This window comes from Tamandua tetradactyla, chromosome 2 (genome assembly GCF_023851605.1).
Source record: "Tamandua tetradactyla isolate mTamTet1 chromosome 2, mTamTet1.pri, whole genome shotgun sequence".
Lineage (NCBI taxonomy): Eukaryota > Metazoa > Chordata > Mammalia > Pilosa > Myrmecophagidae > Tamandua > Tamandua tetradactyla.
In genome coordinates, this window is record NC_135328.1 from 60,458,942 (window position 1) to 60,477,205 (window position 18,264).

An 18,264-nucleotide genomic window follows, 5' to 3' on the forward strand; every position below is an offset into this window, starting at 1 on the left:
ATTCTGTAGGAAAAGATGGTGGTGTAGGGAGGTGTGGAATTTTAGTTAATCCTCTAGGGCAGATAATAAATAGTCAGGAACTATTTGGAACAACCGTTTGGGGGATTTCCGTGAGCAGATACACATTACAGTGCATTCTGGAATGGGAGGAAGGGCCAAGATCACAGCACAGAATTGTAAGTTGTTTCCCACACTGTAGAGACTGGTGCCTCTCCCCTACTGTCATGACAGGCTGTTGTGGAGACACTTCCCTGGAGAAAAAGAAGCAGTCCCTAATAGGAACAAGGCAAGAACAGCTCAAGCAAGCGCCAATGCTGAATATAAGTGCCAGACAGATCCACCCAGAGCAAGCATGAAAGGGCCCCTGAAGTCTCTCCCAGCAGAGAGGTGGGGCTGATGGGGAAAAAAAGGCTATTAGAGTTGGCTAAACTCAGAATATTGGAAAAGGGCTATGCCCCAAGAAAAAGGGCACACAGAGCTGGGTACTGGTTCTGAAGAAAATTTTTTTTAAAGCTTTTTAGCAACCCATTAACAAAAAAGAAGCCTCAGGCATTTTCAGTTGTCAGCACTGACCCAGGAAAGGGTGGAGTTAAGGTCTGTCTGACGGACAAAATAACTGGTTGGGAGAAGGAAATAATCCCCTAAAGGAAATATTTTCCCCAAGAAAGGTGGGGAGATGGGCATGGGGAGGGATGGGGACAACCCAGCACAAGTGGTGGCTTTCATTTAGAGAATCTGAACACCAAGGGCTGGTAAGCAGAAACAGCTTAAGCCTGCCTTCTACCTCAGCTTTTGTCTCAACCACACCCCTGGCAGGGACAGGTCTGCTAAGGATTAAAGGTTCTGCACCACTTGATACCAGTGGGGTGCTGCAGGCTGATAAGCACCACCTGCTGGGCAGGATAGGAAAAGCACAGAATAAAGAGACTTCACAGGAAAGACTGGCAACATGCTGGGTCTTATCCTAGGGAAACTTGATACTGTTTACACCCTCTTCCTGAGACCTGGGCCTGTCTTTTCTGGGAAAATCTGAAATTAAAAAAAAAAAGTCCCCTTATAGGCAGAGCAAGAACCAGAAAAACAAGAGATGAAAAGTTCTGATCAGTTAAACAGAAGCTATGCTAGAGGTCTAGAATAAATTGAACTGAATGTGAAAGAACAGATAGAGAACAAAGCCAACAAACAAGAAAACCCAAGATAAAAGAGAAAACAACCTCCAGAATAAGCTAATAAAGGAAATCAGATGCCTAGACATCAGCAAAGAATCATGAGCCTCTCTAGGAAAAATGAAGATGTAGCCCAGTCAAAGGAACACACTAACACCTCAAATGATAAACAGGAGTTGAAAAAACTAAATCAGATCAATGAGGTGAAGGAAAATATGGCAAAAGAGATGAAGGATGTAAAGGAGACACTGGGAGAACATACAGAAGAACCTGAAAGCTTAAAACACAAATGGTAGAACTTATGGGAATGAAAGGTACAATAGAGGAAATGAAAAACACAATGGAGACATACAACAGCAGATTTGAAGAGAAAGAAGAAAGGATCAGTGAACTAGAGGACAGAACATCTGAAATCCTCTACACAAAAGAACAGATAGGAAAAATAATGGAAAAATATGAACAGGGTCTCAGGAAATTAAATGTCAACACAGAGAGCATGAATATACGTATTATGGGTATCCCAGAAGAAGAAGAGAAGGGAAAGGAACAGAAAAAATAATAGAGGAAATAATGACTGAAAATTTCCCAATTCTTATGAAAGACATAAAATTACAGATCCAAGAAGTGCAGCATACCCCAAACAGAATAGATCTGAATAAACCTATTCCATGACACTTACTAATCAGATTGTCCAAATGTCAAACACAATGAGAGAGTTCTGAAAGCAGCAAGAGAAAAGCAATCGATCACATACAAGGTAAACTTGATAAGATCACAGAGGTGAGAAGGCAGTGGTATGATATATTTAAGAAACTGAAAGAAAAACTACATATACTATTTCTATATCTGGAAAAACTGTCCTTCAAAAATGAGGGAGAGTTTTAAATATTTTCAGACAAACAGACAACGAGAGAGTCTGTGCACAAGAGACCTACTCTACAAGAAATACCAAAGGGAGCACTACAGTTTTAAGACAGAATAAAGTCATAACAGATGAGACAACATGGATAAACCATGAGGATATTACGTTGAGGAAATTGGCCAGAAACAAAAGGACAAATACTGTATGGCCTCACTAATATGAACTAACAATAAAAAGCAAATTTTGAGAGTTAAAATTAAGAACACAGGTTATCAGGAAATATAAAGAGGGTAGAGAATGGGCATTTGGTGCTCAAGGAGTACAGAATGTTCAACAGGATTAATTGTCAAGATCAAGAAATGGGTAGCACAATACTATCTGATGGTAGCACAATATTGTAAGTATAATAAACAAAGTCGAGTGTGAATATGGTTGAAAGAGGAAAACTATGGGCATGTATGGTACCAGAAGGAAAGACAGAGGATAAAAAATGGGGCTGCATAACTAAGCAAAACCTAGAGTGGACAATGATGGTGATCAAATCTACAACCATAAGAAAGCGCTTATATGGGGGAGAACAAATGAATATCAAGGTGTTGAAAATGGGAGGTATACAAGGAGAAAATCAATCAATGCAAATTACAGTCTATAGTTAACAGTAACGTTGTATTCTACTTCCATTTATTGTAACAAAAGCAAAGATAAATGTCATTCAGAAGGGATTATAAGGGACGGGTATGGGCTTCTTGGTGGTGGTGTTGTTTCTCCTTTTTATTTATTTTATTCTTCAGTTTTTCCCCCTCTTGCTCTTTCTTTGCAGAAGAAATGGAAATGCCCTCATACAGACTGTGGTGGTAAATGCGTAACTATATGATTGTACCGGGAGCCACTGATTGTTTACTTAAGATGAATTATTTGGTGTGTGAATACAACTGTTAAAAAGTAAACAGAAAGATACAAGTGCTGGAGAAAATGTGGAGAGAGATATGCACTTATTAACTGTTGGTAGGGAAGTAGAATGGTGCAGCTCCTCTGGAGGGCAATGTGGTGGTTCCACAGGAGGCTAAGTACAGGGTGCCATATGACCCTGCAACCCCATTACTAGGTAAATAATTGGAAGAACTGAAAGCGGGGAATTGTGGTATATATATATATATATATATATATACAATGGAATATTGAGCAGCTACAAGAAGGAATGATGTTGTGAGGCATGCAGATAGGTGAATGAACCGTGAGGACATTTTTTGAGTGATATAAGCCAGAAATGAGAGGACAAATATTGTACGGTCTCACACATAAACTAACTATAATGAACAAATGCTGAGAAGTAAATTTGAGAGAACAGGTTATCAGGAGAGAGAACATGGGCAGAGATGGATTAAGGAGTACAGAATGTTCTAAAAGGCTTATTATAAACGTTCCTCGATTGTAAGCTCTTAAGGCAGTCACATCTATTCCTGAGTTTTAACTGTTATTTATAAATTCTGAGATGTGGAGCTCTTTAGTAGTTCTTTGGAACTGTGGGGACCTATGTGACATCTGAGACTCAAAGTCAGAATTCTGCAGCTCTGAAAGTCAGCATTATACCATAGCAACTGTCAAAGAAGCTGAAAAGGAGATCAGACTTCAATTAGAGATATGAATGAAATGGACTTGGTTAGGACTAAGGTAAATCAGAATAGAGGGTAATGGATGCTATTGACTAAAGCTTCAACTTTTGTGAGACCAAAGGAAGAGATGTTTATTTGGTTCAAAATTTATACTTTCCAATGCACAACATCTAATTTAACCTGCATGGTCACTTTACTTAAACAATATAATTATATGGAACCTAGAATAGGGAATGAGATATGACAAAGTCATATATTCTGGTGACCTATGTTCTAGATATGAACACAATGTGTTTGCTAGTTATATTTAGATCATATTAGTGAGGTTATATAATATTTGTCCTTTAGTGTCTCACTTATTTCACTCAACATGTCCTCAAGTTTCATCTGTGTTGTCACATGTGCCAAAACTTCATTTCTTTTTACAGCTGAATAATATTCCATTGTATGTATACACCACATTTTGTTTATCCATTCATCAGTTGATGGAACACTTGGGCTGTTTCCGTCTTTTGGCAATTGTGAATAATGTCACTATTTACATCACAGTATAAGTTTCTGTTCACATCCCTGCTTGCAGTTCTTCTGAGTTATACCTAGAGGTAGAATTGCTGGATCATATGGCAGTTCTATATTTAGCTTTCTGTGGAATTGCCAAACTGTCCTCTGCAGTGGTTGCACCATTCTATGTTCCCACCAGCAGTGAATTATGTTCTTATTTCTCCACATCCTCTTCAATACTTGTGGTTTACTGTTTCTTTTATTTTAAATATTGGTCATCTAGTAGGTGTGAAACAGTATCTCATTGTAGTTTTGATTTGCATTTTCCTAATAGCTAGTGAAGCTGAGGATTTGCAAATATTATGTAGAGGAATTTTACGTCCATGTTCTTTAGAGAGATTGGCCTGTAATTTTCTTTTCTTGTAGCATCTTTACCTAGTATTAGGGTGATATTAGTTTCATAGAATGTGTTAGTGTTCCCTCCTCTTCAATTTTTTGGGACAGTTTGAGCAAGACTGGTATTAATTTTTTAATTTTTCTTGGAATGATTGGTAGAAGTCCCCCGTGGTCAAGGGCTTTTTCCTTTGTTGGGAGATTTTTTTATTACTAATTCAATCTCTTTACTTGTGATTGGTTTGTTGAGATCTTCTGTTTCTTCTGGAGTCAGTGTAGTTTGTTTGTTGCTTCTAGAAAACTGTCAGTTTCATCGAAGTTGCTGGCATACAGTTGTTCATAGTATTCTTTATGATCTTTTTATTTCTGTGGGGTAAATAGTAATGCTGCCCCCCCCCATATCTTATTTTATTTATTTGCATCTTTTCTCTTCTTTTCCTTATCAGCCTAGCTATGGGCTTGTCAATTTTGTTGATACATCAAAGAACTAACTTTTGGTTTTGTTGATTCTATTGTTTTTTTTTGTTGTTGTTCATAATTTCATTTATTTCTTCTCTAATCTTTGTTATTTCTTTCCATCTGCTTGTGTTGGGATTAGTTTGCTGTTCTTCTTCTAGTTCCTCCACATGTGTTTGGGTCTTTGATTTTAGTTATTTATTCTTTTTTAATGTATGCATTTAGGGCTATAAATTTCCCTCTCAGAACTGCCTTCGCTACATTCCAGGAGTTTTGAAATGTTGTGTTCCTGTTTTCACTGTCTTGAGATATTTACTGATTTCCCTTGTAAATTCTTCTTCAACCCACCAATTAAGAGTATGCTGTTTAACCTCCAAAAATTTGTGTATTTTCCAGTCCCCCACCTATTGCTGATTTCCACTTTCATTCCATTATGATCAAAGGCTTTTTATAATTTCAATCTTTTTAAATTTACTGAGACTTGTTTTGTGGCCCAACCTGGTCTATGCTGAAGAATAATCCAACACCACTAGATAAAAATGTATATTCTGCTGTTCTGGGATGCAATGTTCTATATATGCCTGTTAGAGCTATTCAAGTTCTCTGTTTCTTTATTAATCTTCCTCTAGATGTTCTATCTGTTAGCATGAGTCATGTGTTGAAGTCTCCAGCGATTCCTGTAGATAAGTCTATTTCTCCCTATTGTTTGCCACATGTATTTTGGGGCACCCTGTCTAGGTGTATATTCCTCCATAGTGGAGTGCCCCTCTTTTGTTGCTCAGATGTGGTCTCTCTCTCCAGCCAACAGGACAAGCAAACTCACCACCCTCTCCCCCTGTCTACATGGGACACAACTCCCAGGGGTGTGGACCTTCCTGGCAACATGGGACAGAAATCCTAGAATGAGCTGAGACTCAGCATCTAGGGATTGAGAAAAACCCTAGAATGAGCTGAGACTCAGCATCTAGGGATTGAGAAAAACCCTAGAATGAGCTGAGACTCGGCATCAAGGGATTGAGAAAACCTTCTCGACCAAAAGGGGGAAGAGTGAAATGAGACCAAGTGTCAATGCCTGAGAGATTCCAAACAGAGTCGAGAGGTTATCCTGGAGGTTATTCTTACGCATTAAATAGATATCACCTTGTTAACCAAGATGTAATGGAGAGACTGGAGGGAACTGCCTGAAAATATAGAGCTGTGTTCCAGTCGCCATGTTTCCTTTTTTTTTTTGCTTTTTAAAATTTTTTTTGTTTTTTATTAATTAAAAAAATTACAAGAAACACAAACATTCCCAACACATACACTCAGCAATTCACAATATCATCACATAGTTGCATATTCATCATCATGATCATTTCCCAGAACATTAGCATCGATTCAGAAAAAGAAATAAAAAGACAACAGAAAAATATAACAAACAGAAAAAAAAATTTTACAGGCCATACCCCTTTCTGATCCCTTTCATTGTTCACTAGCATTTCAAACTAAATCTATTTTAACATTTGTTCCCATTATTTATTTTTATTCCATATGTTCCTCTCATCTGTTGACAAGGTAGATAAAAGGAGCATCAGACACGAGGTTTTTACAATCACACAGTCACATTGTGAAAGCTATATCATTATATAATCATCATTAAGAAACATGGCTACTGGAACACAGCTCTACATTTTCAGGCAGTTCCCTCCAGCCTCTCCATTACATCTTGGATAACAAGGTGATATCTACTTAATGCATAAGAATAACCTCCAGGATAACCTCTCGACTCTGTTTGGAATCTCTCAGGCATTGACACTCTGTCTCATTTCACTCTTCCCCCTTTTGGTCGAGAAGGTTTTCTCAATCCCTTGATGCTGGGTCTCAGCTTATTCTGGGATTTCTGTCCCAGGCTGCCAGGAAGGTCCACACCCCTGGTAGTTATGTCTCACATAGACAGGGGGAGGGTGGTGAGTCTGCTTGTTGTGTTGGCTGGAGAGAGAGGCCACATCTGAGAAACAAAAGAGGTTCTCTTGGGGGTGACTCTTAGGCTTAATTTTAAGTAGGCTTGACCTATCCTATCCCCTGTGGGGTTAAGTTTCATATGAACAAACCCCAAGACTGGGGACTCAGCCTATACCAGTAGCCATGTTTCTTGATGATGATTGTATAATGATACAGCTTTCACAGTGTGACTGTGTGATTGTGAAAACCTTGTGTCTGATGCTCCTTTTATCTACCTTGTCAACAGATGAGTAGAACATATGGAATTAAAATAAATAATAGAGGCAACAAATGTTAAAATAAATTTAGTTTGAAATGCTAGTGATCAATGAAAGGGAGGGGTAAGGAGTATGGTATGTATAATTTTTTTCTGTTTTCGTTTTATTTCTTTCTCTGTTGTCTTTTTATTTCTTTTTCTGAATTGATGCAAATGTTCTAAGAAATGATCATGATGATGGATATGCAACTATGTGATGGGATATTGTGAATTACTGATTATATACGTAGAACAGAAAAAAAAAAGAATTTCCTAACTGGTCTTTGATTTTCAATCCAGTCCATCTTCTATCTAGCTGTAAGTGACCTTTCCACAGGGAAAATCTCATGGTGTTACTCTTCTGCTAAAGCCCTTTAATAACATTCAATAAAGTTCAAACTCCTTAGTTCGACACAAAGGTTATTCAGAACATACCTCTCTCAACCTTGTACCTTAATGCTTCCCTTTTGTCTAGCCATCACCATGCCACCACCATTTATTTAGAGTTTATTATGTGCCTGGAACTCTAGTAAGAACTTTACATGTATTATCTCATTCGATATTCATAACAATTCCATTAGGTAGAAATTATCACCTTCATCTTACAGATGAGACAACTGAAGGACAAGAGATTACATGATATGCCAAGGGCCATATAGCTAGTAAATGCAGAACCAAGATTTGATCCCAGAGCTGAACTCCAAAGCCTGATGTAACTGCCCTAATTAAATATCATATGCTTCCTTAAATTAACATATTTATTCACAATTCTGCTCCTCCAAACATTCTATTTCTCCATATGGTATTTTTCTTCTACACTTTACCTCAACTCATTTGTTGTGAATGTGAATTGTGAATGTAATTCTTCACAATTTAAGTTGAGCTTTACCTCTTCTGAGAAGTTTTCCCTGGTCTAGTTAGATGTGCCTCCTTTGAGCTCCTTCTGTGAACCTCTGGGATAGACTTAATAGATAACTACAACAAAATGCAGTAACAATAAAATGATAGACAACAATAAAGGTAATAAACTTGCCTCACACCTCCACCAAACTATGAGCTCCCCAAAGCAGAGAGATATTTTAATTAACCTTAGATACATTTATACTCCAGGATAAATAATGAATAATGAGAAAATGAGAGTAAAAGAAAGTAAAAAACAGGCAGCAAGGTACAAAGGCTATAGAAAGTTCCTGAATGTTTTATCATTCCTCTTCCAAAGTATAAGTTCATCTCATGCTAAGGAAGAGAGAGACTAAATATTCAGAGAGATCCCTGTGTGTTTGAAAATCAAGTCTGAGAACAGCACTTTACCTTAACTGGAGAGAATCCATAGATAGATTGCATAGCAGCACAAAGCGTATTGGGCAAACCAAGGAAAACCATGGACTTCAGAACCAAAGGGAGGTTTTTCAAGCTTAAAAGGAAGAAGGCTTAAAGATAAGGCCAGTACAAAAAGTATACCTGGGAATGAGAATAGGCAGCATGAACAAGATTCTACTCTTTACAAAGGAGGACCCAGGATGTATTACAAATCGGATGTATATACTAAAGGGTAAATGTCCAAGAGATTTAGATTGTCCTCCCATCATTTGCTATTCAGAGTCTATCTGCTTTCCAAGGTCTGTCTCAAATGCTTCTTGTTTTATGTAGCTTTTCCTGATATCTGGTCAAGAGTGACTTCTCCTTGGAATCACTTCAGTTGTATTCCTCTCTCAAGGCTCCTTGAACAAATTGCTCTGATTGGAGTTATATATGTGGTCATGAGACTGCGAATTTACTGAAGGAGGATTATGCTTTCCTCAGCTCAGTACTCTCATAGTACAGGGCAACAGAACCTGGCCCAGAATAAACATTCAATGCATATTTTGTGAACTGATGGGAATTGTGCTGGTTTGAAAGGATGTATATACCCCAGAAAAGCCATATTGTAATCCTAATCCCATTTTGTAAAGGCAGTCATTTCTTCTAATCCCTATTCAATGCGTGTGTTTGAAACTTGTAATTAGATCATCTCCTTGGAGACGTGATTTAGTCAAGAGTGGTTGTTAAATTGGTTTAGGTGATGACATGTCTCCACCCATTCAGGTGGGTCTTGATTAGTTTCAGAAGTCCTATAAAATAGGAAACATTTTGGAGAATGAAGGAGATTCAGAGAGAGCAGAGCAGAATGACATAGCCATAAGAAGCAGAGTCCACCAGCCAACGACCTTTGGAGATGAAGGAAAATGCCTTCCTGGGGAGCTTCATGAAACAGGAAGCTAGGAGAAAAAGCTAGCAGATGACACCGTGTTTACCATGTGCCTTTCCAGATGAGCGAGAAACTCTGACTGTGTTTGCCATGTGCCCTTCCACGTGAGAGAGAAACCCTGAACTTCATCAGCCTTCTTGAACCAAGGTATCTTTCCCTGGATGCCCTAGATTGGACATTTCTATACACTTGCTTTAACTGGGACATTTTCTCAGCCTTAGAACTGTAAACTAGCAACTTATTAAATTCCCCTTTTTAAAAGCCATTCTGTTTCCAGTATATTGCATTCTGGCAGCTAGCAAACTAGAACAGGAGTTTACTCTAAAAACTTGTGGTCAGCAAGACATTCCTAAAGGAGAACCTGTAATTGGGTTATTAGGCCAAGAAGGAAACCCTGGATTTGAAATGAGAAAAAAAGGATACTATTAGAAGGATCTCGAAAAATGCACATAATCACCAGCTGTTGAATTAGGATGCTGCCTACAACAGGTGAAGAGACTCAGCCTCACAGAAGACTGACTGACAACCAGCCAGAACACCAAGCAATGCACAGAGAAGTGGTCAGAGGGAAAAGTTAGACTTCCAAGGCCCAGTAGCTCAGACAGACAGCAGTAGATCTCAGAGAGAAGGCAGACTGGAACTCCAGAATGCTGTGTAGAGGTCCACGTGAAGAAAAATAAAATTTACCTTGGGTATGAAAAAGACTCTGTGATGGACTGAGAATTCACCTCCTCAGTCCCTAAAATGTACTTGAATTTAGGTTTACATTCTTCAGTACCTAAGTAAAACTTATTGTTGGAATGTCACATCTAATCTAAGGGTCTCTCCTCTCCAACCACAAATATCTCAGATGGTCTAGATGGTCCACACTTTACAACTCAATCACTCTCTTTGTCATAAGCTCCCTTTCACCATGACCCCAGCACAGGAAGGTTGACACTCCAAAGAGCCATTGACCACTGGCCCCACTTAATCTTGAACCTCTTACCAGCTGATACTGGCGGCTGTATAAGTCATGACAATTGTTGAAGATATACTCATATGTGGAGTTCAAACAGGCTTTTACACAATCCTTTACCACCTGGCTGGCTCGTGGTGGGCTCTGCAGTTCTTGCACCTGCCAGTTAGTAGAAGAAATAGGGGTCTAAGTTCCTGCTCACCTGGTTGGGAACTCCTCCTAGACCACTCCAGGTTCCTGCATTCCTCTATGGGTCTCCGAAGTTGTCAGGACAGCCAATGAAGAGGACTGTCCAGCCCAGGAAACAAGGCTATGGAAATGTGGGCTTAGAGGTGATGAATCCTGTGGCCTCAGACTCTGCCCAGTGACTCTTATTCTCTATGTCCCTGTGGCCGGGTCCCCAGCCCAGAACTGCTCTGTTCAATTCATCCCTTACCTTCATTCTGAAGAAAGTAATGCTGGTCAGCAAATCCACTGTGGATTTCAAGTCCTGAAGCCGCTCAGGGCTCCCAGGGGGGAAATTGTTCTGTTGCAAATCAAACAATTTTAAGAAAGGATCAGGGGAATATGAAAATCTTCCCTGCCAAAAGCTTCCCCAACAGGATTCTCCATAGTTGAGCTGGGCAGAAAAAGCTGTAACTACAGGTCTTCCTTTCTTTCCTACTGATATAGACAGTCCCTTGCCAAAAGCAGGGATTAATAATTCTCAGGTCAGAAAACAACACACCCTTTCCCAACCCTACTTCCTATGCATTATGTGAGCATTTGCACAAATGAACACACAGATACACACCCCATCTGCACGCACCCTAACAGTGTGTTCTTCAAAAGTTACGTTCTAACTGTATATCCCCGAATGTAAGTGGAGCCACACTACAGACTAGACTGTGATCTAGGACCTGTACTTTCCATACAAAAAAAATCCCAGTTCTTTTACTGTTCTGAAGTCAGCAGACAGCAGAACTCTAAGCAGAAATGTTCTTGGAATGAGTTCCAAGGCCTTAGGACCTTCCTTTCTTAACATGCCTCATTTCATTTCATGAGCTTTAAGAGGAAGTTGCCATGAAGAGTTGGAGGGAGATAGCTGAACCCCTCTCCAATTTAAGGGATGGATTTTTAAACCTTCAAATGGTTACTTATATGCCAAATATAAGATACAAAGTCAACTCGTCTTATTCGTGCAAATGTTTGGCACCGGAAATACAGGCAGTTAAAACCTCACTTCTTTCTTACTTTGCAGTTGTTTTTATACTTACTTTTTAATGGGTATATTGCCTGTTCTAGAAATTTACAACACTTTAAAACAAGTAATGAAGCCATTTTAAGAAGAGATAACTTAGGAGGAACTGCCCATCTCTCTCCCCTGCCCCCTCCCAGTACTTACCTTCCTAAATAAACCTCTTTCCTCCCTCTATACTAGGAATGGGCATGATCTCTGATATAAATTACTTGCCCAAGCAAAGCTACTCTCTCCCTGCCTTGCCAGATTATCACACCTCTTGTGGAAAATGAGGAGAGTATGGAAAAATGCAAGAAGGAAATACAATTAAAAACAAATTTTTAAAAGGGCACTCTTGGAAGAAATTATCCTCAAGAGACTCCCTAATGAGAATGTCAATAGAAAGTTTGGTAGATTGATGTGACTGAGGTTGGTAAGCCAACTGTCCACAAAAATTCAGCCATCCTTCTGCTATTTACATACTGTATGTAATACTGTATTTGGAATACCACAGTTGTCAGTGTCATTGGTCATTCATGTGGGAGTGGTGACGCAGGCCAAGTTTTCCTGCGTCATCACGTAGAATGTCTTCTACATTTATAGCCAAGATTGGCCTACAGGGTTGCTTGGATGAGCCTGATACTGCTTGTTATCCCACCCTACCACCATGTCTTCACTCACCCTGTATGTGGAGAGGTCAATCCTCAGTGAATTGTGTAGTTGGTCCAGCAGTTTTACAAATCTCTCTTTCTGAGGGTGGGAAACAAATAATGGGGAAGAGAGAGAATCAATCTATCTCTGAGCCTCCTAAACTGTAACAAAAACAGAACCACTTCTAGGTGAGTAGAGAGGGTGGGGTGGAGACATTGCGTTGGGCACTCATTCTATCCCATCCCCGGTCATGGCAAAAAGAACAAATAATGTAACAGAGAAATGAGATAGGTGGTCCCTGTTCCGTCTTTTAGTAGCTCTCTCTCAGACTGGGGAATCTGCTTACACTGCCAAGGGGAAAACCAAGTCCCTAGGAGGGGAAACAGTTCTTTCTTAACAAGAGTCAAAAGGCAATGACGAGGGTGGACCACAGTGGCTCAGTAGGCAGAGTTCTCGCCTGCCATGCTGGAGACCCAGGTTCGATTGCCGGTGCCTGCCCATGCCAAAAAAAAAAAAAGGCAATGACCAGTGCATTTCCATGCCTTTGGGAATGTAACTTATCAGTCAGAAAAAAGGACTAAGGAATGAAAACACATTCTCCAACTTGTTCCTGAGTCCATGGTCTTCTGAGTTATCATGGGGTAACTTGTAAGTTATATTGCCACGTCCTGGCAGTGAGAAATTCTTATACATTTGAAAGATGATCAGGCAGACATAAGGGAGTCAGTCTTTAAACCACATTATACATCATTCCCTTAATTTAAAATTTTTTATGCTAAATTCAATAACATTATTTTAATAGCTGATTTTTATAGAAAAAGTATAATTAGATGTAGGGGGAAAAAGCATGTACCTGTAGCTGTTAGCATAGCACACCTTGAACTTATATATTGATTATATTATATACTGTTAGATATTAAGTTAATACATAATGGGATGAGGCAGAGTGGAACACTTGACTAGTTTAATTAATGACATAAATTCTTCTATAGAAAGATTCTATCAACCTCAACAACAAAAGTGACTAAAAAACTGAAAACAAGAAAACAGGGCTCAAAGACTTAGTGGATTTGGGGTTTTTAACAATTTCATCCCTAAAGAGGTAGCCTTACAAATATCAGAAGTAGTCTTTGTGTTTGGTCAGAAATATGCCTCCCAGTATATCAAATGTCAGTCAGGTGACATTCTGATTAATGATTCAACTTCCTGGGTGCCTTAACAACAGGAACTGGCATGACCTGGATAGAGGCAACAGTTCTGACACTGGAAATGGAATTGCCTCAGGTATATGCTAGCATCCTAGCTGAGATATCAGTCTCACACAAAGTTAACTGGCAGGAGTCTATCACAGAGAGAATGAATATTATTAAGAAAGGTCCATTTTTGGACTTGCAACACTAAGGAATGTGGTGATCCAATCAAATTGTTGGCCTACAGTAGTTCGGCTAAAACCAAGTGGTGTCCCATTTGGGATCTCTTCCAAACCATAATGATGCTTTTCCACCTTCTGCATTATTTGTATCTCAAAAGATGGTATCAGTATAGTCTATATATCCATAAGGACACAAGGTCAATATTATCAAGGTAGCAATTATCTGAATATTAGGCATATCAGTCAACTCTATAGGACCTGCCAAGAAAAATCAAACTTATCAATTCATAACAAATGGGTCACATATGTGTTCATATCACACTCACCCCAAAGTTGGAGGCTGCAAAGCGATCAGATGCAGAGACATTGGTAGAGGCAGTAATGTGGGCATAGTAGGCATTGATGTTGGCCAGTAAGGTGCTCATCACTGCTGGCACACCAGGACACATGTACTTGGAGGACAGACATGCAAAGTGCCTGAAAAACATAGTGCCCTCACCCTCAAAGACTCTTCAGGGCTTGCAACAAAAGCCAAGGAATCAAAAGATCTCTATATATTGGCTGCATTTTAAAACTTCAACTTACATGTAAGACCAAAGAAGAGATATTTATTTGGTGCAACATTTTTATCTTCTGTAGCATACTATCTAATTTGTCTTATATGGTCAGTTTATTCAAACACCATAATTACATGGAACCATGAACATGAATAGGGAGTGAGACCTTATTGGTTTGCACAGGTGGGTGTCATGCCCTGATACATCCCAGAGTAATCTGGGCAGAAGATAAAAAAGTATTCACAAAATCCTCTTAAGGGACTGGGGAAAAATGTGGAAATTTTAAATTTCCCCACCTGGGGAAGACTGATATTTTTGTAAGCATTAAAGACTGCCAATTAATAGACTGAACCATCAATCTTGGGGTTTGCCCTTATGAAACTTATTTCTGCAAAGGAACAGCTAAGATTACTTATAATTATTCCTAAGAGTCACTCCCAGAGAACCTCTTTTGTTGCTCAGATGTGGCCTCTCTCTAAGCCAACTCGCAGGTTGCTTCCCCCTTACGTGGGACATGACTCCAAGGGGTGTAAATCTTCCTGGCAACATGGGACATGACTCCCAGTGATGAGCCTGGCCCTGGCATCAGGGGATTAAGAAAATTTCTTGACCAAAAGGGGGAAGAGAAATAAAACAAAATAAAGTTACAATAGTTGAGATATTTTGAGTTGAGAGGTTATTCTGGAGGTTATTCTTATATATTATATAGATATCCCTTTTCAGTTTTTGGTGTCTTGGAGTAGCTAGAGGGAAATGCCTGAAGCTATAGAACTATAATCCAGTGATTTGATTCTTGAAGATGTTTGGGGTGTTCTTTTTAAATTTTATTTTTATTCGTATTTTCGTTGTTTATGGAGTAATGAAAATGTTCAAAAATTGATTGTGATGATGAATACACAACTATATGATGATACTATACACCACTGATTGTATACTTTGGATGATTATATGGTATGAGAATATATCTTAATAAAATTGCATTTAAAGAAAAAAAGATTTCTCTAATGTGTATAAGGCTTCCAATCATCTTGACATACAAAGCTCTTCAAAATTTATTAATTCAAATATACATCCAATTAATGTCTAATATATGTCAGGCCCTGTGCTAAGTGCTAGGGATCCAAAGACTTAATAGTTTGGTGGGGAAAGCAGCATTTAGTAAGTCAGTCAATAATCTGAGGCATACTACCCAAAATGCTGTGGAAACATACAGGAAGATCACCTAAATCAGAATGGGTGGGGTTAGAGAAAGTTTTCCAAAAAAGGGGATAGTTGAGACTAGTCTTAAAGGATTAGCAGGAATAAATCAAATGGGGAAGTGTTCAGGTAAAAAGAAATTATATTGCTAAAATAAACACTCTCAAGAAAGGGTGATTTTTAGGGGGAACTCTCAGTTATGACTACTGTGGGATGTTTGGTGAAGGCGAAGTAAGAAATGAGAGAGAAGTGGGAAAAGAACAGATAGTAGGAAGAGTTTATATTAAAGATATAGTACATTTTTAAACAAAGGCACAATGTGATCCGATATCTTTCAGAAATGTCACTTTGATCACCAACTGGAAAAGGAGAGTTTGAGATAGACCAGCTGAGGAGCTACTGCAATCATTCAGGCTAGAAGCAATGAAATAATTAATGGAACAGAGAAAGGAACACAGACTCTAGACCCAGACTCTGAGTTTGAATCTCACCTTCATCACTCGCTCAGTGACCCTGGGTAAATTATTTAACTTCTACATAACTCAGTTTTCCTATCTGTAAAATGGAAATAACGACACCCACTTCATAGGGTTTTATGAGGATCACATAAGTTAACATTAGCAAAGTGTTTAGATGAGGGTCTAGCACCCAAGAAATGCTACATAGAAATTTGTTGTTGTGTTATTATTATTATAGTTATTATTATAACTGAACCACAGAAGCACTGACAGTCAAAAAAACCTTTTTAGGAGGTAGAATCTAGAGGTTTTAGAGATTAATGTTGGGGATTACAGGGGAGGCAGTAATCAAGAAGGAAAACCTTTCTATCTGGACAACTGGGTAGAAAATGGTTTCATTTACTAAAATAGGGAATATGGGAAATTAAGCAGATTTGGTGGTGATGATGATAATTTAGATTTTGGCTATGCGGAATTTGTAATGCCTGTGGGAATACCCAGGATGCAACTGGAAAAGGGTCTGATCTAGAGAAAAAGAGCTGGGAGTCATTACCCTAAAGGTAGTGGTAGTAGTATGGGTTTGGATAATATCACCTAGAGAGAGTAAACAGATTAAGAATGGTAGAGGGTTCATTCTCTAACCTTATCATCCCCTGCACAGTTCTCTCCATCTATACTGCATTTGCAATTCCTTGAATAAGCTATACTCTGTTGAATCTTAGCACTTCTGTATATGTCCTACCAAAAACACCCTTCCTCCTTTTCAAGACTCAGCTCAAATGTCACCTCTAAGGAATTCCTCCCTGACATGTCTCCTCTGAAATTTAGTTGCCCTTCCCTAGTACTCTCCTAATACTCTGTGATAACTTCTATCATGGCATTTGTCATGTTTGTTTACGGGTCTCTCTTACTAGATTGAGTTTCCCAACCATGGAGGGTCCATCCTATTCATGTTTGTGTTCTTAGGACCTAGAGCTATGCAAAACACAGTAGGAACTCAATAGAAGTTTCTAGAATGAATGAAACATAGCCTGGGCACTAGCTACCCTCTGCTTACATAGGGCTGTTTCCTGTACATAGCTCTTATGGCAGCTTCACAGACAAATAGGCTATGCCTCTTCTCACAGTAGGCAGGAATTCCTGTCACAGAAGTCTTGGTCAACTCCATACACAGCTGCCTTTCCTACAGCTTAGCGCACTCTCTGGTTCCCATGACAGTCTGAGTTGGCTTCTCTGTCACATACACATTCACATGTGCATACATGCTGTCTACTCAGACCTGTGATGTTCTGGTAGGTTTGCTCTTGCATACTTTCCCCATACCCTTTTCCTTCCCTCTCTGAGCTCTGGGGTAAGAACACAAATACCTCTCCTGTTCTCCCAGAGTTACAGATAAACACACTCCTGTTTTACATATACCCTCCTGCCTTGGGGAGGAGACCCATCCAAACAGCTCAGAAAGGAAAACAAAGCAATGACTCATGGCATACTAGCCCTCTCAGGACCTGTCCGCCCTGTCAGTGTGCCTTCATCAGCCACCCAAAGGTTAGGATCCACTTCCCAGAGCCCCAGGGAAGCCTCACGTCATGGCTTGATATATAGACTCGATGCCATAACGCATGGCAAATTCATCCACAATTTCTTGGGCTGTCTCGTCAAAGTACACCTTCCACGCATCATCTCCTCGAGCCTCAGGGATCTGGACTCCTCCACTGCCCTGAATGTCCGTGAGGTAATGAAAAAGGTTCTGCAGGAGACAGAGCAGAGAAAAAGAAAGGGTTAAGAAAAAAAAAAGCAGCAGGACCAAGTGGCCTCTAGGGTAGGACAATAAAATATCTCATTGATTAGACAGCACAACCTGAAGAGCCCAAATTAGGTTGCCCCCAGAGGTCGTGAGTTTATCCACAGTATCAGCCAGAGGGGAATGGTTCCAGCCAGACCTGGCTGGGAGGTCTGCTGGCCTGGTTGCCCACATGGGGGACCAGACAACCTCAAGAAAGGAAGGGGATTTTCCTGTCCGAGTCTACTCTATATAAGGTACTATGTCAGATGCTTTTCACACATCAGTTTATTTAACCCTCATCACAACCCAGTGAAGTAGGAGTTATAATGCTCAACTTACACATGAAAAACTAAAATACACCTTTGTTTGTGAAACTTGCTCAAAGTCACCCTATTAGAAAGTGATTGGTATGGTCAGGATTCAAATCTGAGTGTTCTGACTCCAAAGCTCATGCTCTATTTAATCAGGGATTCTTAATTCTAGAGAATTTATGGATAGACTTGAAAGGGTCTATAAACCTCTTAAAATTCAGGCAGTTTTCTGGGGAAAGGGTTTATGGCTTTCATTAAATTCTAAAGAGGAGTCAGAAAGATG

General features: G+C 39.4%; 1 protein-coding gene across 5 annotated transcripts in view; it reads right to left on the reverse strand.

The window, feature by feature from the left end:
* UNC13B (unc-13 homolog B) overlaps nt 1-18,264 on the reverse strand; it is a 289,854-nt gene that overhangs the window by 14,254 nt on the left and 257,336 nt on the right. For all 5 annotated transcript variants that reach the window (XM_077147811.1, XM_077147810.1, XM_077147808.1 and 2 more), the window contains 5 exons: nt 17,471-17,634; nt 14,002-14,152; nt 12,334-12,402; nt 10,870-10,959; nt 10,464-10,592 (listed from right to left, as the gene is read on the reverse strand). In XM_077147811.1, the coding sequence (XP_077003926.1) occupies nt 10,464-10,592; nt 10,870-10,959; nt 12,334-12,402; nt 14,002-14,152; nt 17,471-17,634 (603 nt within the window). The remainder of the gene's footprint in view (nt 1-10,463; nt 10,593-10,869; nt 10,960-12,333; nt 12,403-14,001; nt 14,153-17,470; nt 17,635-18,264) is intronic.